Source organism: Haemorhous mexicanus, chromosome 7 (assembly GCF_027477595.1).
Source record: "Haemorhous mexicanus isolate bHaeMex1 chromosome 7, bHaeMex1.pri, whole genome shotgun sequence".
Lineage (NCBI taxonomy): Eukaryota > Metazoa > Chordata > Aves > Passeriformes > Fringillidae > Haemorhous > Haemorhous mexicanus.
In genome coordinates this window covers 27,155,118-27,182,283 of record NC_082347.1, presented here as the reverse complement: position 1 = coordinate 27,182,283, position 27,166 = coordinate 27,155,118, and the positions used below count along the sequence as shown (strand labels likewise).

Here is a 27,166-nt window from a genome sequence, read left to right as displayed (position 1 = left end):
CAGCAGGACTACAGCTCCCAGCGCTCCCGGCGCTCCGGGCACGGGCTCAGCGCTCGTGCTCTGCCCTTGGCGCAGGCGCGCTGCCGGGCCGGGCGGTGGTGACGGCGGCGCGGTTGTGCTCAGCGCTCGCCGCTTCTCCCCGCGGCGGCCCGGGCGCTCCGTCCTGCCTCGGCCACCGGCCCTGAGCCGCGTCCCGCCTGCCGAAGGAGGGGCCACCCCGGCCGTCCCGCGGAAGGGCGGATTTGCCACCTTCCCGTTCCCTCCCCTTTCTCCGCCGCCGCACGCGTGACGCCTTTGTCAGGCTCCGGGCCCTCGGCTGGGCTCGCTCCTCCGCCCGGGGCCATGGCCGAGCAGACGGGCTTGGCGCTGCCGCAAACCATGGACAGGTACACGGAGGGAACTTTCGGGCTGGGCCTGTGACCCCCCGCGGCGGGTTGGGGCCGGTGTCGCGGGTCCGGTTTCCTTTATTGCCCTCTAAAAGCCTTGGTGGCCTGACAGAAGTTGTGCGAGCGCTGTCGTAAAGCAGCGCAAGGTACCGCGGGCAGCTGAGGGGCCAGGAGGGATGGCTCCCGCAGCCCTCGGCCACAGGAGCTGTGTGTGCCGGAGCTGGCACGGGCCCTGGGGCAGCTGGGGGCTGCAGGAGCCTGTCCCTGGGCCTAGGAGAGCCTCTGGATACGCACTGACGCGCACGTAAAGTGAGGCACCAAAAGATGACCCAACTTTGCCGGCCTTTTTTTTGTTGTTGGTTTATATGATCTGAAGAAAGCCTGTAATTGCTTTCTAGAGCGTTTTTAAAAATGGCAACCTTAGAAGTATTATGACTTGAGCGTCTTTCCTCGTCTATAATTACTGCTTGTAAATTCTATTTATTATATTTCTCTATATGCTTTTATTTGAATATGTAGCACTTTCATCCTGTTCCACTGAGCATTTCAGATTCCTTAAGTGTAATTTCGACTCATCCATGAAGCCCTTGCAACCTATTCCTACAAACAAACTACATTCACAGCCTGTTATTGCAGGAGTAGCCTGGTATCTCAGAAGGTGGGGATCCAGAAGCAGTCAGGCTTCTGTTGATGAACCTGTCAAGTTTTCATCATAAGGAATCAAAAAGAACCCTGGTGTTTTTGTCCTTTCCAGGTTGCCTCTAAGGCAAGTGTATTTAATGAAATACAGCCTGTCATCAGGCAGGTGATGGAAATACAAACTGTGGGAGGCAGGGCAGCCTGGAAGCTGGGAATGAGAAGTTCCAGTTTGATATAGAAAGAGGATAAAAGTGTTTTGGGGACGGAAAGTTTGTGTTCTAGGAAAACTGAAAAGGTAAGAGATGACGAAGCAATGGTTTATGTTATAAAAGTGTTGCTGAATCAACTCCTCTTAAACTGGAAAAAAAAAAACCAAAAAACGAAACACCAACAAACCAACAAACTTTAATCTACATCCTGAATTTTGTAGTCTAGTAATAAATATTCAGATTTCTAGGAAATCATAATACTCTCTGTGGCTGCCCTGATGCCCATGGGTATTGTATCACACGCTGAAGTTTTGGTTCACCCTGTTGGGAAATGGCTGTGAGGTTGTGTTTATAATCTTTGTTGTGACCAACAGTTAAATTAAACAATTAATTAAAAAAAAAAAAAAGGAACTTAGTTACCTGGTTGCCAAACCAGTTTACTGTTTTTCAGTTGTTACCTGTAGTAGAGATGTGGGGTTTGATGTACATTTAATATTCTTGTATCCTTTCAAGTTTGTGAAATTATAATTTGTGTCTCTGGCTCTTTTCAAAGACTTTTCCTAGTCTGCTTGGAGTAGCTTGATATGTGAAACAATTGGACAGTGTCTCTGATTTCCTTAATATCAAGGACAGCAGGGAAAGAATTTGAGGTACCTAAGTAGCATAAAAGGAGGTGTGAAGAGAGGCTGGAGCTTTCATGTAAGAATTCCTTGGGCTCATTATAGGAAACTTTAGAAACAGGAGTGTCAGAAGGGATGAATGTAGTAGTAAGAAGGAACCAAGTATTTAGGATTTTAATTTAATTCAGAGTGTAGCACAAGATCAGTAGAAGAATTTTGGACTAACCAAGACCTCAAAATGCAGTTGGTGTAAATAATTTCTCTGGTTTATATTGGGTTTATGGAGCAGTGTTACATTTGAATAAACAGATTTTTATGCATCTGATGTTTCTGAAGGTTGTACATAACTGTGATCATGTTGTTTGTAGTGGTGATCATGATAAAGCTTCAGTATTTCATCTTAAGGGACATACCCCATGGTTAAATTATCTGTTTATTCTGAGGGGATTCTGAGGAATGGAAATACTTCTACCCTGTTATCTTTTTTGCTCATGACAGATATTTGTTTTCCTCAGTGAGAAAAAAGGTATGCAAAATCTTAGAGTGATTGCAAGCTATTATAGCTTAACACAAAGTGCGTACTTTAAAATAAAATACAGATCCTTTAGTGAAAGGTGCAGAAAACAGCTTTCCAGTGAAGACAACTTTCATTTGGATTCTAATAATTGAGGAAGGGAAAAAGAAGGCTTTTCTTCTGTTTCCAGTGCCTAGATCACTACCAGGAGTGGTGCCATGCTGTTGTATCAAGAATTAGGTGTTGGTGTAGATCTAAATGCATGCACTGCTTTGTATACAAGGCTCGGAGCTCCCAGAGCAAGTTCTTTAATTCTCTGTTTGGGAGAGAAAACAGCTGGATTCTTCTCTTGACTCTTAGATTCTATACCTGTATGATTACAGGTTTATTTCCTTAATAAAGCTGGATTTCTCTAGTGCAAGGAGTGAGTTGATAGCATCACTACATTCTTGCCTGGGATTCTTCTTTCTTTGATGTATTTTGTGCTCCGTCCTTTATTTGCCTGCATAATTTCAGTCTAGGAAGCAACCCATGGATTTATAATAAAGAAGATAAATAGCTGTTAAGATGTAAGGTGTCAGTTACTCAAAATTTCTACCTAAGGATTTTATACTTACCTGAAGGATTGGCTGTAGCATAAATACAAGAATTATGACAGTGAAGTGACACTACGTTGTGGATTGTCTCATCTGCAGCATTTAGGAAACTAATCCATATGATTGGCTTCATCTTTTCTAGCCTGAAAATTGGAATTTCCATCCCTCATGTAATTTTTTTTCTTCTCTTTCATGTTCAGATAACAGTTCCAGATAATAATTCTTGAAATACTTTTCTGCAAGCAGAAATCTTTTCAGTCTATGGTAAAACCCCATATTTCTGGACTAATGCATACACTTTTAAGGCAGGTATTAGTAATCTGGCTAAATGGTGAGATTTTATTATTATTTCATTATTTTTAATGCCTTTATTCATGTTAGTTTAATGCATAAATTACAGAATTATAGTAATCTTTATTAAAACTTGAAATTATGTAGCAATGGGTTTTTTATGTGCTGTTAATGTGAGCTGTAATGCTAAAATGTACTTATGTTTTTAAGCTTTATTCTCTTGACTTCAGTTGAATTACGTGCAGCTTGCTTTTGCTGTTGGGTATGCCAAGGCTTCAGAATGCTGGGGTTCTATTTTTCAAAGCATATCCTGTGGCAGTGATTTGTGGTATTTCATATGCTATCCAAATTAAAGACAGCTGCTCCCTTCTTTCCATATATTTGCCACCATGGTCAGAACATGGTCACCGTTGCTTTCTGTTACTTCAGTCTTTAGAGGTGTTAGTCAACATTTTTTGGGTAATCTGTTGAAGGCTTGTGCAGGTACATGCTGAAGAATCAACATAGTGATAATTTTAGCATGGTTTAGCTTTTGAATTAGCATTCTTAATTTTCTGACCGAGTGGTAGTTGCTTAGTTGTGGTCAATATCCTTGATAAAAACTAGAGCAAGATGATGTGACTTTAAGTCTCTACCCTTGCCATTCCCTATTGAAAGGAAAAACAATTAAACAATAAAATGTAGTTTTGCTTAAGAAATTACTCTTACTGTCAAGAGAGGAATGCTGTTGCAATTAAATTTTCTCTTTTCCAGATCATTGATCTATTGGAAAAATGCTAGCAATTGTAGTTCAATAATTGCAAAATAGCGTTGGATTTTCTATTTCAGTTTTTTGAGATGTCATCTGATTCCATGGTAATTTTCTTTTTTTTTCTTTTTTCCAAGAAAAAAAGAGAATGTATGGAATTGTATGACTTTCAGTTTCTCTTTCCATTCCACTCACCATTTGTGGTGGTGTTTGTGTTGAGATCAATCATTTCCTTCCTTCTTTGAAAGTGCAGGCACTGTTTTAGTTTTATTTGCTCAATTAACTATTGATAGTTTAGTTAGCTAATACACAGTTTTGGATTAAGACCCTAATGCTACAACCTCAACAGTGTAATTAGTGCAGTGTGGTCCTTGATTGAAGATGTTTATTCTGATCATCTTAGACTTGTACTCTATGTTGTGCTCTGATTTCTCTCACTGGTGGAAGCTGACACATGAGTAACTTTGTAGGAGTGGAGTTCAACCAGATAAGATACGCTGAGTAATAAGCAACATAAAACACAGTAAGGATTTATGTATTATCTTTATTTTTCACAGAATGCCATCTCTACAATTAGTCTGTTTGTTCTACTTCTGCTGATTAAGCATGTCTCTTTTCCTTGTCCTACCTCAAGTAATTATTTTCTTTCTTCACAACAGAGTTAAACTCTTTTGAAAGTGTTGTTCCTAACTTCTGGTTGAAGTTTGTCAGTGTCTAGAATTACCTGGCTTTCCTTGAGGAGGTTATTCATGCTCAGAAGGAAAGGCTGTGTAAGAGTAGAGAATGGACTGTGCTGAGTTAATCTCTACCAAGGAAACAAGAATTTTGTTTTTCTCTGTCCTTAGCCCAGCTGTTTGGAAGTTGATGTTGATACAGGATGGAAAATGTAAAATCACACCTATCTTGGAGAGTGGGTTTCAAGAAAGAAAGTTTGAAATAGTAGTAGCTTTATAATAGCTTGGCCTTCTCATTACTGCTTCATCCCAGGTACATCCCTTAGTATTTTGCTTCACTTTATCGTGAAGGTTCTATGTAGATTGACTTCTTCCTTGCCTTACCAGTAAAGATGATTAGTGGAGACTTAATGTAGACCTGTACATTGCCTTTTGCCCATGTGAAATATACAGGAGTCAGCATGTTGTTTATAAACTGTCTTAACCTTTTGACTGTTGTCTAATGTATGTTATTTTTCCATCTCTGATGTCTGCTTTGATATGCTTAGGAACGAATGGACGTGTTTAATAATTAACTTCTACCTGCAGACAGTAGGTAATTATTCTTCCTATTTAAGTGTGAAGAAACTCCTGAGAGACAACTTACAATTCTTTGTATTCAAACTCTTGGCATCCCATGTATTATGAAGGCATTCAGATAATGTTTTCATTTGTTACATTCACTTTATCTAAAAAGGCTATACAAACTCCTGTTTATTGATCTCTTCCATATAAAAATGTTCAGACTCTGTAATAGTGCTTAAAGCTTTAATGGTTTCCTTTGCCATGGTGTCTTTAAGTGCTCCCTGAAATGGAAACTTCTGACAGTTAATGCAAGTGTATTGAATAAATATATGTATAATAATTTATAGGCAGATATCAGAAGGTTGAGGTATCAATTTTGCAACAACTTTTTAAAGTGACACTTAAAGTGGTAACGAATATGCCAGCTGTTTTAGGCTTGTTTGGTGCTTTTGACATCTCAACCTGCTTATGGCCTTTCTGCATTGCAAAGAGGGTGGAAAATTCCTGGTGTGAAAATAAGTGCTTTCTGATGAACATTTTGTTTTCCCCTCAGCAGCAGAATGGGCCAAGTACTAGATTTTTATAGGATGTAAATACCTATCTTTATCAAAAGGGTGTATGACTTGCTCATGCTTTTACTGGCATTTGTAGTTTACCACAAGTAGCAAATTCATCGCCAGTGCAAAACAATAAGAGGAGTCAATCTGAAGTGGTTAAAGCAAACTGCTTCTGGCTGGTGTTTCTAAATGAAACTGTTGAGATTACATAAGTTGGTGAAGGGGCTGGAGCATGTGACTTACTAGAAAAAGCTGGAGGGAGCTAAGCCTGTGTGAAGAAGGGATGGCTTGGGAGGTCTGATTACCTTCTACCTACCAAGGAGGCTGTTCAGAACACTGACTGGAGGTTCCTGGCAGGATGATGAGAATCAACTGTAAATTTGAACAGAGAAGTTTTCAGCATGTGAGGATGGGAGTTATGCAGCTGAGCTTGGGAACAAGTTGCTCCGTGCAGATACGGATCTTGGCCCGTGGGGCTTTTCAGGACCCAGCTGGAGAATGCTCTGCTGTCTGGTCTGAATTTGGTGTTGCTTCTCTCTTGGGCAGGACGTCTGATGAGATCTCCTGTGGTCCCTTAAAAGCTGTAATTCTGTGATACCAAGTCTAGATGCAATCCCTGTTAAAGGGAAAACAGCACAGTAGCATTTGCCTGCATAATTTAAGCATACTATGCTGGAGGTACCAATAGGAAGGTACGGTCCGCTGGCACCTTCTAGCAAATCTGCACTTGGTCTGTTTAGCACCAGCTCTGAAATTTTTAACTAAAAGTTAAGATAACTTCCTGTCTAGTTGGATTGGGAATTTGCTTTTTTTCTCTTAAGAATTTTTGCTCCTGTCATGTTAATGCTAATATGAGTGCTTTTTGTCAAAAATTTCTAAAACTGAATGGAAGTGCTTATGCTCAGGATTTTTGTGTCGGTGATTCTGGGGGAAGGATTAGACACTTCCTGTCTAACACTACTGTAGGATAAGAAAATTTACAATCAAAATATCCACTTTTAAATGCTGCTTTAAAAAATTGCAGTGAAGTTATATTAAATCAGGGGCTAGCTGTTAATTTGTTTCTAAGTTAACATAAAAATTAAACTGGCCTGCTATATAATAGTTTCCCCTGTAACAAGTAAATACCAGTTGATTTAAGGGCTATCCAGGGAATCCTTGTATGTGCTTGTTTGGAAACAACTTTCACAGAAACAAACTTTTTGGATATGTTGTTAGTGTTTCTAGATTTTCAGGTGATTGCTGATGGAAAGCATGAACTGTTTAGTGCTCTCAGTTTAGGTATCTCTGCCTGTTTCCTCCTATGACCATGCAGCTTTTCTTCAATGTGTACAAAGTAAAAGAAACTGCTAAAGCAATGGGAAGATGGTAAATAGAAGAGTTGTCATGGACAAGAGGGGCTGACATTCAGTGGTATTTTTTTTTTTAAAGCCATGTTGATATAATTAAGTATTTCTTCACATTCTAAGAAAGACAAGACCCTCTATTTTAAAGCTGCAATGTGGTCATTACGTACCTTTCAGATCTCTTCTCATTTGTTTCTTCTAAGTACCTCCTGGAATGTGAATATTTTTGTTTAGAAGTGGATATTTTTTATTGGCCTAAAATGTGCCAACATTTAGCTAGCTTTCTGTGAGGGATGTAATTACAGAAGACCATGTGCAGGGTGCTTGTGACTGTTCTGCTGGTGAGTCATGCAGTCAGTTCCACAGCTTGTTGAGGAGAGTTACTTTAATGTTACCATCAGACACCATGCAATTTTGTTCACATTTATTCAGAGTAAAGACATTTCCGAATTTTCAATGTCTGCCACATTTGATAAGTGGTTTTTGTTGTTCTTGAGTTATTAACATCCCAAGAATTTATCTTGTTGGCATTTAAAATTTGTTTGTAATCTTTAGGTCAGAAATTGCTCCAGTTTTTATTATTAGGATTATATAAGATGACTGACTTAAATAGAGCTTTTTGGTTTGTTCTCTTATACTGTAAATTTTCTGTTAAAAAATAGAAATTATAAACTGAGAATAACTTGAGTAATATTATCTTTCATAAGCTCTTGAGTTCAAAGCAATTTGCTAGCTTTGGAGTCGAAGGACTGCGCTTCCATTTTTTTTTTTCTTCTCTTTTCTTTGAAAGAACACAACAGGAAGATTGCTTACCCTGTATGGTCAGTTTAACCATGAAACTCTTGGAATACATAAAAAACATCAAACTTCTATTTCACAAGTACTTTCCCTCAAAACTGAATGTAAATCAAGGAACCATGTTTGTTTTCTAGCAGATGTTTATGCTAACATATTTACTTTTGTAACTAAAGCTACTGTGCCTAAAGATTCATTTGTACTTCTGCATTAACTGACACTGGAAAATGGCTGCAGGAGATTGAGCTCTCATGGTGCAGACTCAGTGAATAACTTTGCATTTCTTACCATTTGCTTATCACAGCAACAGCTTAATGTTAGGATGGTTACAGTTTTAGACAGGTCAGACTTGGTCTATTCTTTATGTAAGTTGCTCCTGATATTTGTAGCATCTGTCATCTATTCTGTACATGTACCACAAATACCAGTATTGGTATTTTTCTGATGCAACTCCCTTCCCTTTTTCCCCAGTGCAAAATAGCATTGTTGGTTATAGAAACAACATATTTTTGTCTTCATTTGGGTTCTGGTCATCTTAGAGGTAATTAATAAGTAACTGAGATGTTTAAAGGTACATCCAAGGAAGTAACTTTAATTAGCCTCTAATGTGTAATTTCCTAGTTACTTCACATCTCTCCTGTGTTTGTGATTATTGACAGATTTGTCAAACAAGGCATGAGAAAATGTTATCCCTATATCATATCATATCACATGCTGTCTGCACTATAAAAAAATCCATTACATTTTTAAAGGATTAACTTAATGCTATTATAATTCTTCACTATTTGCTATGTAAGTACTTGACTACATGTCAGCTTTCTGTTCAAATCATGTTTTTCAAAGCATGTTTCCATTTCGGTAGTAAATTGTTTTGTGTGTGTGTGTATGTGGTTCTTTGTTTAGGTTTTGTTCGTTTGGTTTTTCTTTTTCCACTTAGCTTTAGTCACTTTTGTTTTTCTTCCCAGGATGGTGAGAATCAGTATTACCCACCTCCAGCAGGTACTCAGTAGCTTAAATTGTTAGTTGTAGCCCAAGCTGCTAATACACATTAGTAAGAGTTCAGTTAGCAAAATGTATAATGTTTTAGTAATAAAGTGCTTATTGTATGAGTAGTAGTTTTTCCTGATTTGTCCTTTGTGCATGTCTAGAAGGGCCCTGTTCTTCCTCCCTCACTTAGGAAATAAAACAATGTTTCTAACATCAAAATTCATTGCATATTTAAAGGAGGATAGCAAGGCCACCAAGCTTTGATGATTTCTCACCTTTTCCTTTTGAAAAAGTGAGAGTATGGTAATATTAATGCCTTTAAGATAACTGAATTTTGAAGATTTTGTGAAAGGAACATGTCTGAATAATTGGTTGCAAAAATTTAATTTATTGTGAATGAAAGCTAATTTTTTTTACTGACAGTCTAGATTTTGGCAAACTAGAGACCAAAATCCAACAACATAGCTAGATCTGAGGAGGGATTCCTTATTCTAAGCTGGCTAGAAGCAAAGACAATAAAAAAATAAGGCCAAATTTAAGCACAATAGGTGATGCCTGGCAGTCAAAGGTTTAATTTTATCCACAAGGTAGAAAGCAGCCAGCAGGATTGGGTGAACTATCCTTTACTCATATCTCTGCCTTTATATAGTGCAGTGAACGCAAGTGTGAAAGATTTCCCCTTGATTTAAGCCATAATTAAGAATATAATAAAGCTTGAATTGAACTTCTGATAATCAGTAGATCTTTCTGGTGCACTATCTAGTTAATTATTCTATGGGTTTTAATGTGTTTGTTTACTGAGTTTGAGTTATCCACATGCTTTTATTAAAAGCTTTTTAAAATCTAGTTTATAGGTTGTCATCCTGAGGTTAGAGGAAGTCAGAACCTATATATAAATACCACTTGTGTGACTATGTGTTCACACCAACATTAGCGAGATTTTTTTTTTTTACTTGAGCTGTTTCTATTGAAAGCGTTGCTTTTGTAGTAAAGTGTATGTCTAGGTTCTTAACAGTGTCTCCTTTACTCAGCTTTGCAGGCTATCCTTGATGACTAGGCAGAGCAGAATTTGGTATAAGGTCAGATGACTTTCAGGACTTCCTTTGAGAATTTTAGACTTTGAAACAAAGTGATAACATGTTTTCTAGCTGAGTGAAACAGGCTGGCATATGGCTGCTATGCCATGCTGCCTTAAAAGCATCCTCTGAAGTCCCCAAGGAGCATCTAAGACCACTATTTTTGCACCAGTGTCTGTTCTTCACTCAGTGTATTTCCCTTGTGTGTTTTTCCTGTTAAGATAGTGTAAGAGTGTTTTGAGTTTGATAGGTGGGTGTTGGATTGAAGATTAAAGTAAATTTCGGTGTGTTTGATGGCTGGGAAAATATTGGGGAAAGAGTAGTGTTCCATCGTGCAAGTGGGTTCATCTCTTCTGGCACTTCATCTCCTCTGTGAAGCATGACATAAGCTAACATTTCTCAGGTTAATGGTATTCCTTTGTAGCCTTTATCAGGGATTTGTAGGCTATGGTTGCATTCTCTCATGACCAGGCAGTGTCCCTATAGCACACGATCTTATTGCTGCTGGTTCTTCACACTCTGGAAAAGGAAATGCTCAGTACTAGCATTTGCAATGAGGTGTTTCTCTTGCTTTTTGAGAGAACAGTTTGCTGTCCCCTGCTAAAATTCCAGCCAGCTCCAAATTCCAGCCAGCCTAATGCTACTAGGTAACTCCATTTTTCTGACATTCTAGCCTTCCAGCTTATACTCTAAGTACTACAAGATCATGTTTAGCTGGCCAGTTTAGTGTAAAGCATATCACTGTTCATCATCCAAGATATTTTATCTGTTGACATAGACTATGCGTAAAAAGTTGTTACAGAAGCTCATGAAAAATTGCCTCTTCCAAACAGCAGACTTCTTGTGGGTCATCCTTTAGAACAGTGCCTTTTTATGGCTAGTGATTGGAATGCTTTTGGTCATTTCTTTCAAGGTACCTTTTCACTTTCTTCTTTTTGGATGTGAAATTCAATTGCAATAAGCTGTTCTGACACCTTGTGTTTAGCAGGACAAGGATGCTTTACTCTTGCAGCAAGATATCAGCAAATTCCTGCCACTTTAAGGAAAAGAGCTTTATGATGTGAGAGAAATGCAGAAGAGTTCTTGTTTTATGAATGAACTGTAATGAGAAGGAAACTGTGTTTCTAGCTCATGATTCTAGTGCACGTCATGCATGTTCAAATTTGCATTTCCCACAGTAAGACTTAGGTCTAAAAGTCAAAGAGGACTTTCTATTCTGAGAAGTTTTCTGGTTTTGCTGACCATTCATATTTGTATGGCACTGAACATAAGGGGGAAAATTCCAAGATGTTTCTATTCCTACTTCAGTACTGAATGTTTGAAACCAGATTATAAAACAGTTATACTGTCCCAGTCTAGCAAATCATTTTCCATTAAGTGTTGTGGATACAAGGATATCTGCTGGGCTTTTGGGGCTTTAGAAATTTTTACAAACCTTTTACTAGTGTGTATAGAGAATCACCATACTGCTTTTAAATTACTTTTTTGTATTGCTTTACACATTCACACCTGCTTGAAAACAAAACTGTTTCAAGATGGATTCAGCTTTCACAAATTGAGTCAGATTTGATTTAAATAACGTGAATTAGATACTGTCTTCCCTCCCATCTAAGACTGGTTTTGGGAAAAAGTAACCTTTAGAAGGGGTATAGCTTAATAAAAAGGAGAGTAGTCTAGGTATGTCTGATCGTGGAGGTCTTAGGGATGTGTTGGAGCTGTATCTCCAACCAGGTACCAGAGAGAGCGGGCTCCTTGCCAGTAAGAAACTTGTGGTTTGGAGGAACCTGGTTTTAGGCAGGCCTTGGTTTCTTAGTCATGTAACATTTGGAGTATAGGATCTCTAATCTTCAATACAGCTTTCTCCCCATCTCCTTTGCTCTTAGCACAAGCAGTGCCCTGAAAAGAGTTTGTCTTTGCTTGTGAAAAAAAAAAAAACCAACAGATCGAAAAAATGCTTTATTCTCAGAGTCAGAATAGAATTTTTGAGACTGGAAAGCTTCATCTGCTGGGGAGCTAAATCTAAAAGGCATTTGTAACCTTATATTCAGAGCTGCAATAGTGATATTGGTCTGGAGTTTTGTATGTTTTGTTTTGATTTTTTTTTTTTTTTTTTGAGCCAAGGAAGTGTGGAAAAATACATTAGTGTTATTGATTTGGCTATGTAGAAAGTCATCAAGGAAAAAGGTTCGAATTTCTATCAGAAACAATGCTTTGTTCCACCTTTTCAGCCCTTTCTATTTCAGGTTATCTGAGTAGCAGCCTGATTCAGTGGTAAGAATCAAGGTCATATTTTATTCAGTACAAGAAAATGGAAAATCTGGCAAGAGCCTAGATACCTGTTTTGAAATGGTTTTATTTAGTCCTTTCTGCTACAGCTGCTGTCAATGGAAAGAGATAAAGCTGATGACAGTATACAGGGAATTTACTGTTCATTATTCATGACTTGCTGAAGGTTTAAGTCTGTGAAGGATTTTGTTATTCATTTCATAGGTCTTTCAGGTTTCAAGCATGATTGGCTGGCAAGAAGCAATTAAAGAAAAGATGCATATTTTTCTTGACTTACTAACCTTGACAGAGAACTTGAGAACAGAATTTAATCTATAAGCATTGTCATGGACAAATTCAGTTAAAATTGCAGTGTAGCAAGATTATGTTCATGATTAAATCTGTCATTATTTGAATAACTCTAGACTTGCATTTTGTGATGGTTCCTTAGACCTAACTAGCTCTGTTGTGAAGCCTTTAATTTATAAATAAAAATCTGAATTACAAATTTAGTGCAGTTGTAGATTTAAATAGGATGTGGAATGAGTGAGTGAATGTTTACCTGTAATTCAGAAAAAAAACTTCTGGAGAGGAACAATTATCAGTAGTATTGTATGGTATTATTTGTTGTTCAGGTAAATTTGGGGATTCTTAATGTAAATAAAAATCAATGAACAATGCAAGAACTTGTATTCCATAAGAACTTGATATTGAGTGCAATGAACCAACCTGTCAGCCATACTTTGTAATGCTTACAAATCTTAGTTTTGGTCTCAGCATTTTCATCTAGATCCTTACTAACCTGTGGCTTGTGTGTCTTTGCTCCTCCTGCTTAGGAAGGGTAATGTCTCCTTTCACCTGGGATGGCAGTAGGTGCACATTGGGAGCATCATGGCAAAAGAAGGGTGGTGTTACAGCAGTGAATAGCATGACAGTTTTGATACAAACCAGTGTGGGGAAGGACAGAAAAAAGCCGAGTCAGACTTTGATTTTACCTTCCCATTAAGATGAATGGAAGCAACTACAGTTCTGATTCCAGATGTCAGTCATCAACTGAAAAGCTCTAGTTTTAGACCACCACAGTTTAAATTTACATCTGTACCTACTATAATGTGTTCTGTACTTACAACTGGACACATGGACCTTCCAGGTTCATTTTATGGATTGTTCAGTATTAAATTGCTTTCTCTCTGGTCTGCCCTGGAATCTGAATCTCAGTTTGTATTCCCTTTTATAATTATGCCAGTTGTATGTATGCCTTTTACAGTGTGCTCAATTATATTCCCTTTTTACAAGAAAAAAATTGCTCCACGTTGCCTTCTACTCTGACACACTTGCAACTTTTTCAACTTTTTTTACTTCTACTACTGTAGATGTTAAAAAGATCTAGTGCTTTAAAGAATGTCTTGCAAGTACTTTATAGGCACAATCATTTCTATTAAAGAAGCGTGGCTATTCTTCTGTAAAGGAACACTTTAAATTTACAAATAGAATACTACCCAAAACAGTGGGGTCTTAAAAGCAAAGTTTGAAGTTGGAGCCTGACAAAATTTAATTTCCCATTGCAGATTCCCCCTTCCTTTTCCTCAGAGGAGCTAAACAAAATCAAAAGTGAGAGGAAAAGTATTGTGAACCACTGTAGCATCCTGGCATAGAATCCACAATCATTATTCTCAAATAATAAGGTTCTTTTGTTTTCGAGTGTCAGAGCATTTCTCAGTTTCTTCTTCCTCAGTTACTGTCTGTTACTCATTACAGATAAGAAACCTTTTAGAGTTTTGTCTTAATGATGTTACCCAGGTTGTTAAGAGAACAAAACTTCATCATCAAAATTGTGATGTTAAGTTTGGTCACAATGTCTAATTAGATTGTGTCTTGGTAGTTAAATTATAAGGAGGCTGTTGCTGTGCTCCTTTATAAGGGTTTAACTATGATTGTAATGGCTTGCATAAAACATTTTTTAAAAATCAAACAATTTTATATCTTTATATATAAAAACTTATAGTAATATTCTTATTTTGATAGACTCTGGATTATTATGTAAATTTCAATATCTTCAGTATGGGAATTAGCAAATTGTTTCACAGTAAAAATTACTGGCTGAACATATCTGATATTTACCTAGTTTAGATCCATATTTTGCTTTTTCTTATAAGTTGACCAAAAAGTCTGGCTTAATCATCAGACCAGATATGTGGGAGTTCCTGATTCTATGCTCACTTCAGGTGAGCTTGTATAGACTATCAGTCAGTCTTGTGTTTTCTTCTTACAGAATTAATATATTTGAATTTTTATGCCCACATAATTGTCCAAAGCAGAAATTTCCTCCTCTACTGGTCCAATAGTATTTTTAAGTACTTTGTAACTTAATTTATATTATACAAAGTCAACTTGTTTGAACTAAATACTTCATCTTTTCAAAGACAGCAAATGAATTTGATATAATTGTTTAGAGTTTTTTATGATATATTGTATCATTTGTGTTGTTTTCTCATTTAAGTGGATTGGACTTAGTTTCCTAAGTAACAGACTACAGTATTGATCTTATGTTTTTAAAATTAAAAAAAACTTACCAAAATGTTGTAGAAGGAGATGATAAAACATTAAAAAATATGGATTTTCCATATGTTGAATTATTCAAAGGTTGGACTATAGTCTCAATGCTTTTTAATCATAAATTATCTAAAAGTTTAATTAATAATTCAGAATGTATAAAGCACTTGTTTAGCTATCTGAAAAATTATGTTTATTATGTTGATTTTATAGCAAAACTGTGGTACAAAATACACTTCTGGTGATAAGAGTGAAGTAATAACCATCATCTCCTCTAGATGCACATTTTCTTTCTCTATGCTTTCACATGTGAATGTTTATTTTAGGCATGTAAAAGTAGCAGAAAATATCTTTTTTTTCCTTCCTGTGATTACAGAAGCTGCTGGGTTTGTTTTGCTACCGATGAGGATGATCGTACAGCAGAGTGGGTGAGGCCCTGCAGGTGCAGGGGCTCCACCAAATGGGTGCATCAGACTTGTCTGCAGCGCTGGGTGGATGAAAAGCAAAGAGGAAACAGTACTGCTAGAGTTGCTTGTCCTCAGTGCAATGCAGAATATTTAATAGTATTTCCAAAGCTAGGTAAGATACGGATAATTTAAATTGTTGCTTATTTATTTGTTCTTGCTTTCCTTTTTTTTTTCCCTTTCTTGTGCTCAGAGCACCACTTCTGTTGGAAACTTGTCTATTACCTTTTCCAGACAGAAAGAAATAACTTTATATTCTGCTTGCATCCTGTTTGGTGGCTTAGTTAAATACCTTCTAAAAATTTTGGATCTATTCCACTTAGGTATACAGATAAATCTTGTGATTGACCTGTAACTATTTCCTGGCTAATGGGATTGTTTTTCTTGTTGAGGAGAAAGTGACTTCTTTCAGCAATTGCCACACAGCACATAAACACATCCTTTTTTTGACTCAGCTTGCAGAGACACTTTATCAGAGGAAATTCAGATGAGAATTTCCTAAGCAGCACATGGCATTACTGGAAAAACATACTTTCACTTTGGTCAGGAGGTGTTTCTGAGACAATATTGCCCTGTAATCAAGAGGCAGAATATTTATGATTGCTGGGTACTGCTGTAGCTTGATTTGTCAAGGTGAAAAAAAAAAGTTGGACATGGTCTTCCAGAGTCTCTTACTTGAGTAGCCAAGTAGGATAATGCACAGTATGTTGCATGTATTTAAATCAGCAGTGCTTGCTGTTATTTCAGCCCTCGTTTGCCCATGTGTTCTATGGGCTATATTAAGCAAATCAAGAAAATGAAATGTCACCATGGAAACTTTAATTTTGTTTAAAAGTAAAACTGCTTGTTAGAGAATTGGTGATGTAGCAATTGAGTGCAGGCATTTAGAGGATTTTAAAGAAGATTTTTTTTTAAGTATCTTATTTCTGTAATGAAAGAGCTGAAAATAACTCACTGCAAGTTCTTTGGGATAGGACCTCTTTCTTATTAGCTTAAGGGCTGATGAAATGAAGGTGTCAAGGGAATTTTGAGTGATGACATTTACTTCCATGATAGAACACTGAGTAATGGGAAAGAAAATATACACAACAATATTGCATTGTTGATATAAAAAAAGACATAAGCCTGTATGAAACTTACTACAAGTTATTAATATAACAGCCACAATTCAGCTTTGCTGAATAGGGTAACTCCCCATCATAAAGAAGGCATCAAACAATAACATTGAGCATTGGCTTTGGGAAGAAAACTGGCTTTCCATCTGGACACAGAATACACCACAAAACTTGATACTGTTTGAAATTCTTGTTTGTATCTTGACTGATGAAATTGTAATGTGAGACACGTTTGCATTTTATTTTGACAATGGCAAAAAGGGGTAGCAGCTATAATTTGGACAGGATACATTAACGTAACAGGCATTTTAATTTGTTTCTGCAATTCATGGCATACTGTATTTGAGAGCTTAGATTCCAACATTCCTGGATTCTGAAGCTGGCCTAAAATTCTTGCATGAGATTGTTCAGTTCTTGCATGCAGGTATGTGAGACTCCCTTCAGGTATTTTGATATATTTTTCCTCATAATACCATCTTCTTATATTTTTAAAGGTAAGGGCACAAAAATTCAGACTTGTGTAAGAGTACACAAGACATTGGTAGTAGAGCAGGGAAATTAATCTGGGTCCATGGAACATCAGTCATGACCTTGAAGTGCCTTAAGCAAGTAAGCCCATCTTGCTCTTCTGTAACTCTTTCTAGTAACCCAAAGCTGTTCTAGCACAATTCAACTACAAGTCAATCAAGGTCACACCAGGCAGAGTAAGGATTTTCCAAGAAGCTTTGCTAGTGGCCCTATTTCTTCTGCAGCAGGTGTCTTTTGAAGACTGTATTAGTCATACCCTTCCCTGAGGCATCACAGTTCAGAAACTTATTTACTTTAAGACTTCTCTTAATGTACTAGTGGAAACTTTTTTCTAAAAATTCTGTGAAAGGATACCCTCATCACAAAATTTAATTTATGATTATAGTTTAGAAGTAATATCAACGTGAGGAGACATCAGTGAATATAAGTTAACAGTGGGTGTTTCTTTATATATTTACTAGTTCAAAACAACTTCTCATGAAATATCTCAAAATCATAATTCCATTTTAGATTTGATACTGCCTGTCAATTCTGGTGATAATTATGTTCCTGTGAGCTGTTTTCTGCTCTTTCAAGAACTTTCACTAAATAGAACAAATATTGTTACCACTTTGAAAGTAACCAAAGTATCTCTTAGATAATTATTTCAGTTTAATAAAAAGAAAACAGTTTGGCAGAAAAAAAAATTCTTTAAAGCATGGTATATTTTTCAAAATGAAAAATATTTTTGTTTCATATTTCCTTCTTTACTTTGAGTATCAGTGATATTTATTTTCCTGTTTCTTCCTCGGTACCACCTTAAAAAGCAAAAACTGTTTTGTCCTCCTTTCTCACTACTTCCTTCCTAAGGCCTAATTAAAAGATTGTTTCAATAATTTTTTTCTAGTATTTTCTCAAGATTTGATACCCAGGTTTCTCTTAATGATTAGTATCAGTAGGTGTAATCTTTTAGTACTTGTGTTATAAGGCAACCTTCAGTGTCATTTGAGTCTCCTGTCTTCAAATGTAAATTTTCAAAACGGTAAAACCAAACAACTTTTTCAGTGACTCTGGGAAACAGTCAAGATGTGTAAACTACTGTGCATTTAGTACTTGCAGTTATGACCTTGCTGCTACTTCCAGCATACTGATAGACATCTGAGCACCTTCTTAAGTGTGTTCTGGAAAGTCAAACACAACTATTAAGAGTTGAACTGGATGTTCCTGTTGGTTTTTTTCCACCAGCTGACTTGAGCTGAGTGGAACTGGGGTTTTTGAAGTCATTCACAATAGAGCTGTTCTCTAGAAAAAGAACTGAGTAGGTCATGAAATGGGAGTCACAATTTTGTCACTGTGGGTAAACTTTGAGAGACATGGGGGATTAGTTACTTGAGGAATGCCTGTAGGCTGGTTTTGAGAATTTTCACTGATTTTGGTAGGAAAAAGTAGGAGGGAGCTCACAGGAACTGTTCATGCACGTGAGCTGTGGGAGGACAGTCTGTATGTAGAATTTGTTGACAAATACAAAAGTAATGCGGATTATGGTGATGATGGTTTTCACTTCCGTGTGTACATTTCAGTGTTCTGGCTTTTGCCTCACTCGTGCTCTTGCAGTCCCTCAAAGAAAAGATGCAGGCATTGCCCTTGTTTACCTCACCAAAGGTAGTCAGGGTATTTATTGTCTTGCCCTGTGTAAGTCTGGAAAGTGCAGTTGTGCATAGACAGAACAATGAACCTATTCATGTGTTGTTGTCAAAGGCAGTGAATAACCTGAATAGGAGTATTTTTTCCTCCAGTGTTTTGAGAGGTGATCCTTTAAACATACTGAATGCAGCTTCTTCCAGTGGAAGGAATCTTTTGTATTAACTGTGCTACTTTTTACTACATAGCAGATAGTTTAGTGACAGAATTTTCAGGTGAAGCTGTCAAAGACAAGGACATGAAGTACATTACAACAAATCGCTATTTTTTCCTTTAGAAAACTAAAATATCTAACAAATAAAAAAGGCACAAAGCCTAAAGTGGTTTCTACAAAGGAACAATTCTTACTCAACACAAAGGAAGCTAATCGGTGGGTAAATTAGTGCTTTAAGCAGTGTATCAATCTCCTGGAAAAATGAAATGGTAGGTAGGCAGAAGTTACAGGTTTAGCTTAATAGCTTTTTAATTATATAATATATTATATATATTCACTTAAACAGCACGTGTGGTATGTCAGACTTGTACTTTGCTTCGTTTGTTCTTTCTAATTGGCAATAGATGCTGACTTTTCTACAGTACGCTTTTATCTGTGTGTATCTGTCTATCTATATATATATATCTCTTTCTTGAAACCTTACTTTTCCTTTATCATAGGTCCAGTTGTTTACGTTTTGGATCTTGCAGATCGCCTGATCTCAAAGGCATGTCCCTTTGCTGCAGCTGGAATAATGGTGGGCTCTATATACTGGACAGCCGTTACGTACGGAGCGGTGACGGTCATGCAGGTACACACGTCTTCCCTCTTCCTGCCAGCTCTGCAAGCAAAAGTCAATTCAGACTCCTCTTTCCTTGGCTTAAAACATGCTTAGCTGCTTGCAGTGTAGTTACCAGTGAATTCAAGATGGTTTTCACGTTTAACTGGTCATAGTTTATAACTGCAAGTATGCCTGTTGGGGCATGGTTCAGTCTGCAGCTAACAAAATCCAGTACTGCTCTGGCTGGCTGCCTTGTGTATGGCAGACTGGTGAACCCAATTCTGTTCTCATGGGAAAGGTGCCATTACCACCTAGCTGCCAATAATGAGTAACTCTTCCATAAAGACATGAGATTTAATCTTTTCTTTTACTTGGAGAAAAACTTTGCTAGTAACATTCAAAGGGTTGAAATTGAAAGATGGTAAATTATTTTCTGGATAATGTGATTTTTTAAAAAATTATATAAAGGAAAATACATGCTCTGATTGATGCAATTCATTCATAAACAAGAAATACAAAACACTGCAAATTAATGTTATAATTACTTCAGACTGTATGATTAGTTGAAAGGGGGAAAATAGTTTTCCTGCATCTGTTCTTGTGAACTTACTATTTAATTAGAAAAGTAATGTTGACAGGTGGTACCCTATTAACTATGGAAAGACTTGTTCATGGTAATTCTAGTTCAATCACGAGACCAGAGTTTTCAGAGACTGTACAGTGAGAAGCACTTCCTTACCCTTTTAGTTGTTGATTCCTATAACCAGTGTTTTGCCTGAAAGCATAAAAGTATTTCTGATGCTAATTCAGCTGTAGATAGAATTAACAAACCAATATCTTAATAAATACTCTTCTACACAGTTCTAATTTTAAATATACAACCTGGTTATTCGCTCTTAAGTCATTTGGCACTAGTTCTTGAGATGTGTGGTACTGTCCTGCAGTTCTGCAGGTCACTCCCTGTCAAGATGGTGTGCTGTTTTGGTTCACTTGCTCTGTGATCTGAAAGCAGAAATGGAGCCCAAATGAGTGGTTGCAGTTTCCCTGTACCAGTGTGCCGACGCGTTGGGCAGGTGCATAGGTGATGTGTAATGGCTTTCAATACCCCCTTCATTCCAGTGGATGAGTCTGTGTATTACAGAGTGGTGCATTAAGTATTTTTTCATTGAATATTTCGTTGTTGTGGCTCCAACAGGAGCATTACAATCATCTGTAATACTACAACGAGACTTTGGAAATGCACCAGTCCTTTTCTCCTTGCTCACTGCTACACTGAGCTCTTTTTCTGTAGGAAGTTGTGACCTTTTTAGCTACCCTAGAGCTCTGTAGCCAGATGGAAAAATAAATGCTTTGTTCTGAAGTTGTTTTGCTTTTGAAGTGAGGATCTGTCTAAACATTAGTTTAGGCAGCTGGTCAAATCCCAGATATGAAGAATTAGCTATTTTCATGATTTAATGTTTTGATTGTATGGGTGGCATGCTGGGCAAGACAATAATTTAGTTTTGCTTGTAGAGGAGGGGATTGACTGGGTAGTAGAGGGAAACTGTTCCACCCCTTTTGCCACCCCAGCCTTGCTAGGTTTAATACAATTTTTCTCCTGATGCATTTCAGACTCCTTTCCTTTAGTTGAAGGGCCAATGAGAAGCACAGAAGCTATTTTTAGACTTCAGGTGCAGAAAAATAAATACAGAATTGACATTGTGATAGCTAAGTCAGTAACAAGTCAGATGGAGTTACTGAAAGCAGAGAAATACAGTAATCTAAAGCAGAAAGATACAAGATACTGAAGCATTTTTTGATGGATAAGGACTATAAGGAGAAAAAGGATAGTGTCAGACTTCACAGCTTGATAGAAGATACTGAAGAAGCTGGAAGACAAATGCTGAACGTTTTTTCAGGAATAATCTTTGGCAGCAACAATATTGGTTATGCCTGTTTTTAGAGGCTGTGGTATATAACACAGCTTCCTGTTTTAGAGGTGTAACATGGAATGCTTTTCAGAGCAAGGCAAAAATGTACAGTTTGAAGGTACTGTGGTACACTACTGTAGCTTCTTCCCTGTGTCCTACCTATTCCAGAAGTACTGGGTTTGTTATTTTCATTTTTTACAATTTTGCTGTTGTTTCATGTTCTTACTTACTAATTCTATTTTTTGTGCAATTGAAGACTTGATAAGTTATTGTACTTGTGGGGAAAACAAGAAGTCCGTGAAAACACATCAGAAAATCCAGTGCCTGACAAACATAATTATTATTTTAGTGTTTTTAGTCCTCCCAGATTCTTACAGAAAAAGGCATGAAAGAGCCTGTTCTTCCTGGAAGCAATTCAAGGACTGTATTGGCATTTATACTGCTTAAATTGAGACAAATCTAGAGCATATCTACCACTCTATTGTAATTTTTTTATCTTCAGTCCTATTAGATTTATTTAAAATTAAAGCAGTGTACTTTTCAAAAGACATAAGGCACCATTCTGTTACAGTTGTAACATGTGCATTTTATAAATGGAAACATCTGATTTTTTTTTTATATATCAGCAGAAAAGTCTGGACATAGCAGTAATTATGATGCTTTAAAGTCCTTGAACTAACTACATATGAAAATAAGGTAAATGTGAAGATATTTCCTCTACAGTTAAAAAATAATGTTCATCTTCCTGCATCGTCCAGAGAAACAATAGTTAAATACGGTGATCTCTGTTATCTAAGGTATTCCTGAAAACCATAAAATTTTGATAAAAATATCCTGAGCTACCTATTAACAATTTATTCTTTGAACAGTAGAATCTGATCAGTTCCTGAGTGTAGAATTGTTATAAAATTGTAAATTTTTAAATGCATTTTGGAAAGCTTGCTGTATTATTAGTGTTTCAGATGTTTAGGCTTTTAGTTACACAGAAACACACGAAACCTTTCTTGAGATGGTAGGGAATTCTGTTACAGCTCTCTGCAATAATAATGATTTGCAAAATAGGGCTGGTAGGTCACCTGCATTATGCTCCATAAGCAACCAAGGATACAAAGAGAAAACAGAGTAAATTAGGTAAAACAGTGTTCTTTTTTCTTTAACTTAAAACATGCAAGCAGCTTCAAACAAACTCAACTTTTAGGTTACATTTTTGTTCATTTGTACATAGTGACATTGTTATGGCCTTTGTTATGTTTGTCAACTATATGCATATTTTCTAGGTTGTGGGTCACAAAGAAGGTCTTGATGTTATGGAGAGAGCTGATCCTTTATTCCTTTTGATTGGCCTTCCCACTATCCCAGTCATGCTAATACTGGGCAAGATGATCCGTTGGGAGGACTATGTGCTCAGACTGTGGCGCAAATACTCTAATAAGCTACAAATTTTGAACAGCATATTTCCAGGTAATGTGATTCAGTTTAAAAGGAAATGCCAAGATTGAACTTCTGCCTTTAGGAGATGGGGATAGGCAAGTAGCTTTTGCTCTTTTTAAATTGAGGTGATTAACACTATCCCTCTATTTCATGTTCATTCTGTTTAGATTGTGTTTGTGTAATATGTCCTGAGATGAGTGTGGCAGGAGTTGCAGGAACATGGTTTCGGTTCAGGCTTTAGTAACAAAACAAGTTACTAAAATTCATGGGTCTTACTTGAAAGTAAAACTGCAATCATTTAATGGAAACAGAAAATTCACTGAGAAGAGGGAGAGTTCTCAAAAAGTAATTGGGCTATAGATTTGTAGTGGAGTGGGGACTGGACAGTAATGTACTTTCTGTGTTCTTTTTTGAGGCAGTATAGGCTATGTAACCTTTTCTTCCCTCATTCTTATCCCTTTAGGCATTGGATGTCCTGTTCCTCGTATCCCTGCAGAGGCCAACCCTTTGGCAGATCACGTCTCTGCCACACGTATTCTGTGTGGAGCTCTAGTTTTCCCTACTATTGCCACAATAGTTGGCAAGCTGATGTTCAGCAGTGTTAACTCAAATTTACAAAGGACAATCTTGGTAAGATTCAATACTCTGTTTCATAAATTATTATACTAGAGGAATGTAAAGTGTTGTGAAGGAGGGAGGCAAAGGAAAAAGGAACATAAATTGATCCGGAATTTTAAGAACGGTATTTCATTAAAGGAAGGGTATTTTTTAAGGTTGCCTGTCTTAGCAGTGGACAAACATCATGTGTGTGAAAGACTGTCTTTATGACTGAAACTAATCTCAGTTCATGACAAGGATGAAAGTTTTATCTGCCACTCTAGTAGGCAGGCCTTAGCAGTAATTAAGGCTGACAATGAAGATGAGGAGCCAGCATCTTCTAAGAGCAGACTCTGTAAGGGGAGACTGGGATTTATATTATAAACCTTTTCATATTAACTTTTGTTTACTGATTTTGAGAGAAACCCTTTGTTTCTTATTTTAATAAGGAGAGGAAAATTAACTCTCCATAGAGTTCAAATGGAGAGGGAATGACAATCTCTTCCTTTGTGAATAATCTCTCTGGTTGCAGCCTTTCAAGGACAAGTACACTGAGTTTGGTAATATGGAATCCCTGCTCATCTGACTGTCACCACAGCCCGTTTTCAATTCCTGCATGTTTATGCACCCCTCTCTTTTATGCAGATCAAACAGTGATATTGCAAATGTTCATGCAGACTAAAAGCTTATTGGTGTCACATTTTGAAGACTTGAGATAAACATATTGTAAAGCTTTCTAGAGGGGAAAAAAGGTTGTTTTACAAAAATAGATTTTATTTTACTCCACTTTTGGCAAGTGCCATTTTTCACAGTCTAGTTATAGAATGGTTATCAGTACTATTTCTTGTGCCTTGTGTGTAGAGTATACATTCAGAGAAGGGAGGAAAGCAGATACATATCTGCATTTTATTTGTTCTTGAAATAAGATTTTGATTTTTAAAATTTAGAATACTGGGGAGACTTCCAAGGAAATAAAAGCTTTTATAGATTCAGTCTGTAATCCCTTGAAGTAACATTAACCTCTGTAATAGTGCATTGTGACAGAAAACTTTTAAGATACTCATTTGGAACTGTACTAATTAGTTAATCTTTAGAAGAAAATACTGTATGTTTAGAAAACAAATCTTCTCTGATTGGAAATTTTTAAGAACATTTGCAGTGATATGACACTGAACTGTGCAGGTTTTCAAAATATCTTTTTATTTCAGGGTGGAATTGCTTTTGTTGCTATAAAAGGAGCTTTTAAGGTTTACTTCAAGCAGCAGCAATATTTGCGCCAAGCTCACCGCAAAATTTTAAATTATCCTGAACAAGAAGGAGCGTAAGGCTGTAACTTCCAGATGTCACAGAGTCTCACCTAACAGGTTTCCATGTTGTATTGGTTCCATTGTTATTGCACAGTAGTGGAAAATTGTGATAAGTTGCTGCTCCTCTATTTTTTTTTTTCCTTTAAATACAATAAAGCACTGTCTTGTGGCAGAGTAAATCCTTTCAGCAACCACTGAACCTAAGAATGTGATTTGGCTTTCATTATTTTTTGGATATTTCTGTTGGGCAATAGGCTTTTGAATTATTTTCTTTGAGCCAATATACTGAATGAAAAAAAAAAAAGAATCAACTACAGAACATTTTAAGTGTAGTAAGGTAGGCTATATCCAAATGCCTTTTCTCTAGGTGATTTAGTACCCAAGCTGTCATTCAGTTTAGCATTTCACACAATGAAGGGAGATTGCTTTAGAAAGGGAATGTGAGTCATTACCAAGGAGAAATAATTTTCCTTGAGTTTTGCTGGTATTAAACAGGGAGTGTGAAATACCCAAATGACAGAGAAAGCAGAAGATAGATCACTCTCTACAGGACTTGTATGTCAGCTTTAACCACCTAAATATTAGGTGTTAAAATTAGCATGGCTTTCAGGTGACCATTTTATTACTGGTAATTTTCAGTGTCCTGTTGTATCTTCTGCAGTGCCTAGTGTCATTTTCTCATGGCTTTACTGGTTTGTAACTGGTGCTGGATTGCATTTTTTCCTCCACAGTTAAAATAATTACAAGGGGGAAACAAATTTCACTTGCTTATTTTGTAGTTAAGTTTTAGAACACTTGTTTAGTTTCCATATTCCTTTATGTTGTGTAAATACCCATAGAAAACCTGTGAGAAAGCAGCATTGAACACTAAAGCTCCATATGAACTGACAGAGCAGGGCATCCCCTGAAGCATCCAGACCTGAGCGTGTAACTCACCTCTGCTCAGGACTAAGCTCTCCTGCCCTACTGGAAGTGCTGGCTGCAGGGGGCTGACACTACACTCTGGATACCTGAGCTGAGCATCCTGCCAGCAGGGTACTTGGCTTAAGGTAACTGGGCTCCATTTTGTAAAGAACTACAGGATAAATCTTAAATGTGTAAGAAAGTTTATTTATACAGTAAGCTTTACTGTTCCCATATGTCTGAAGTAGTCAGTTGAGGGAGACATTAGCACTTCCATTATTTGATGTATTTCTAAACCTAATTTCAACAGAAATTGACTGTTTTATGAAGGTAAATTCTGACAAACATTATACGGCCATTGCATATTCATACCAGACCTAATTTGAAGTTCTTAACAACAATTTCTTTGTTTTTCTCCAAGTTTTCTCTTGTTCATATTAGTATGTCAAATGCATGAAAAATAGCTTAAAAATCTTTGAGTGGAATTATTCATTAGTAAATATTTCTTTTCACCAGAAATGAAGTAAATGCAGAATGGACTTCCTATTTGACTGCAATAATGTATGTTAGGAGAAATTCAAAGTAAGGTACCTTTTCTATAGTATATTTGTCTTAATTACCAAGATGTAATATTTTAAAACTGTACAAAAGTGTATATAAAGGCCAGTTAGTTTTAAAAACCTATACAGGTGTTAAAAATTGTATGCTCAATCAATATCAAATACTTTTGAGGCTCTTGCTGTAATGGAAGAATTACTATAACCTTGTAAGTCTGCTGATTATATTTGTCTTAGTAGGCTCACTTTTATATAAAACCTAAACTGAGTAGCAAACTCTGAAAGTTGCTACACTCTGTAAGATAGTCTTGAAACAATATAATTTGTATTTCTTACAGAATTCCTCATTTCAAGAAAACAGCTTTTCAGTGGTCTTCACTGTATATATTTCCAAGCAATTTATTACTGTTTTTTAAAGTCTTATGGAAAGAATTGAATGATGCAAATTTTTGGGTTTGAAACTTGTTTCATGGGAAAACTCATTGTCTCCTTTGGAAGTTAAAGCTGTTGTAAAAATACAATTATAAAATACTGTATGGACTGTAAGATGATTTCACATGAGTGGTTAAAGGTCATTACTCTGTAAATCTTGTTTTTAAGTATTGAAAATTATAGTTATGTTGAATTAGGTTGAATAAATATTTTTTACACTCCTTAGTGTACTTTGTGAGTTGAACAAAAAGCCTGTAGCAAAACTTCTGAATGGAAATTGTTTTGTTTTAATGCGTGCCTAAAGAGTTATATAATTAATTTTATGTTGATGGACTAAAGAAATATCCTTGTGATGAAGAAAAGAATTACTTTAAGACTTAAGTCTGACATCGGTTTTTTTTCCTTCTCTCTAGAGATAAATAAGTGATATAGAGGAATGTGTTTCATAAACATTTAAAAGAAAAGAACTGTTGCAATATGGGCAACTTGCAGTAACACAGAACTGTGGGGAAGTGACTACATACCTTTAGGCTGGCTGATGTGCAGCATTGATTTGGGCAGTACATTAATCCCTCTTCATCAAGAAAGATAATACTGGCTGAAGGAATTGTATTTTTCACTGATTGCTAATTTATGTCCCATTACTTTCAGGACGGGGACTATGAAA

At 36.7% G+C, this 27,166-nt stretch overlaps 1 protein-coding gene across 1 annotated transcript; it reads left to right on the top strand.

Annotated features, from left to right (window-relative positions):
- Window positions 1-104: 104 nt before the first annotated feature.
- MARCHF5 (membrane associated ring-CH-type finger 5) lies at window positions 105-26,720 on the top strand. Its single transcript, XM_059851661.1, has 6 exons — window positions 105-386; window positions 15,197-15,399; window positions 19,262-19,392; window positions 22,550-22,733; window positions 23,167-23,333; window positions 24,509-26,720. Exons 1-6 carry the CDS (start codon window positions 343-345, stop codon window positions 24,623-24,625), a joined length of 846 nt encoding a protein of 281 aa, XP_059707644.1. The 5' UTR covers window positions 105-342; the 3' UTR covers window positions 24,626-26,720.
- Window positions 26,721-27,166: the final 446 nt, after the last annotated feature.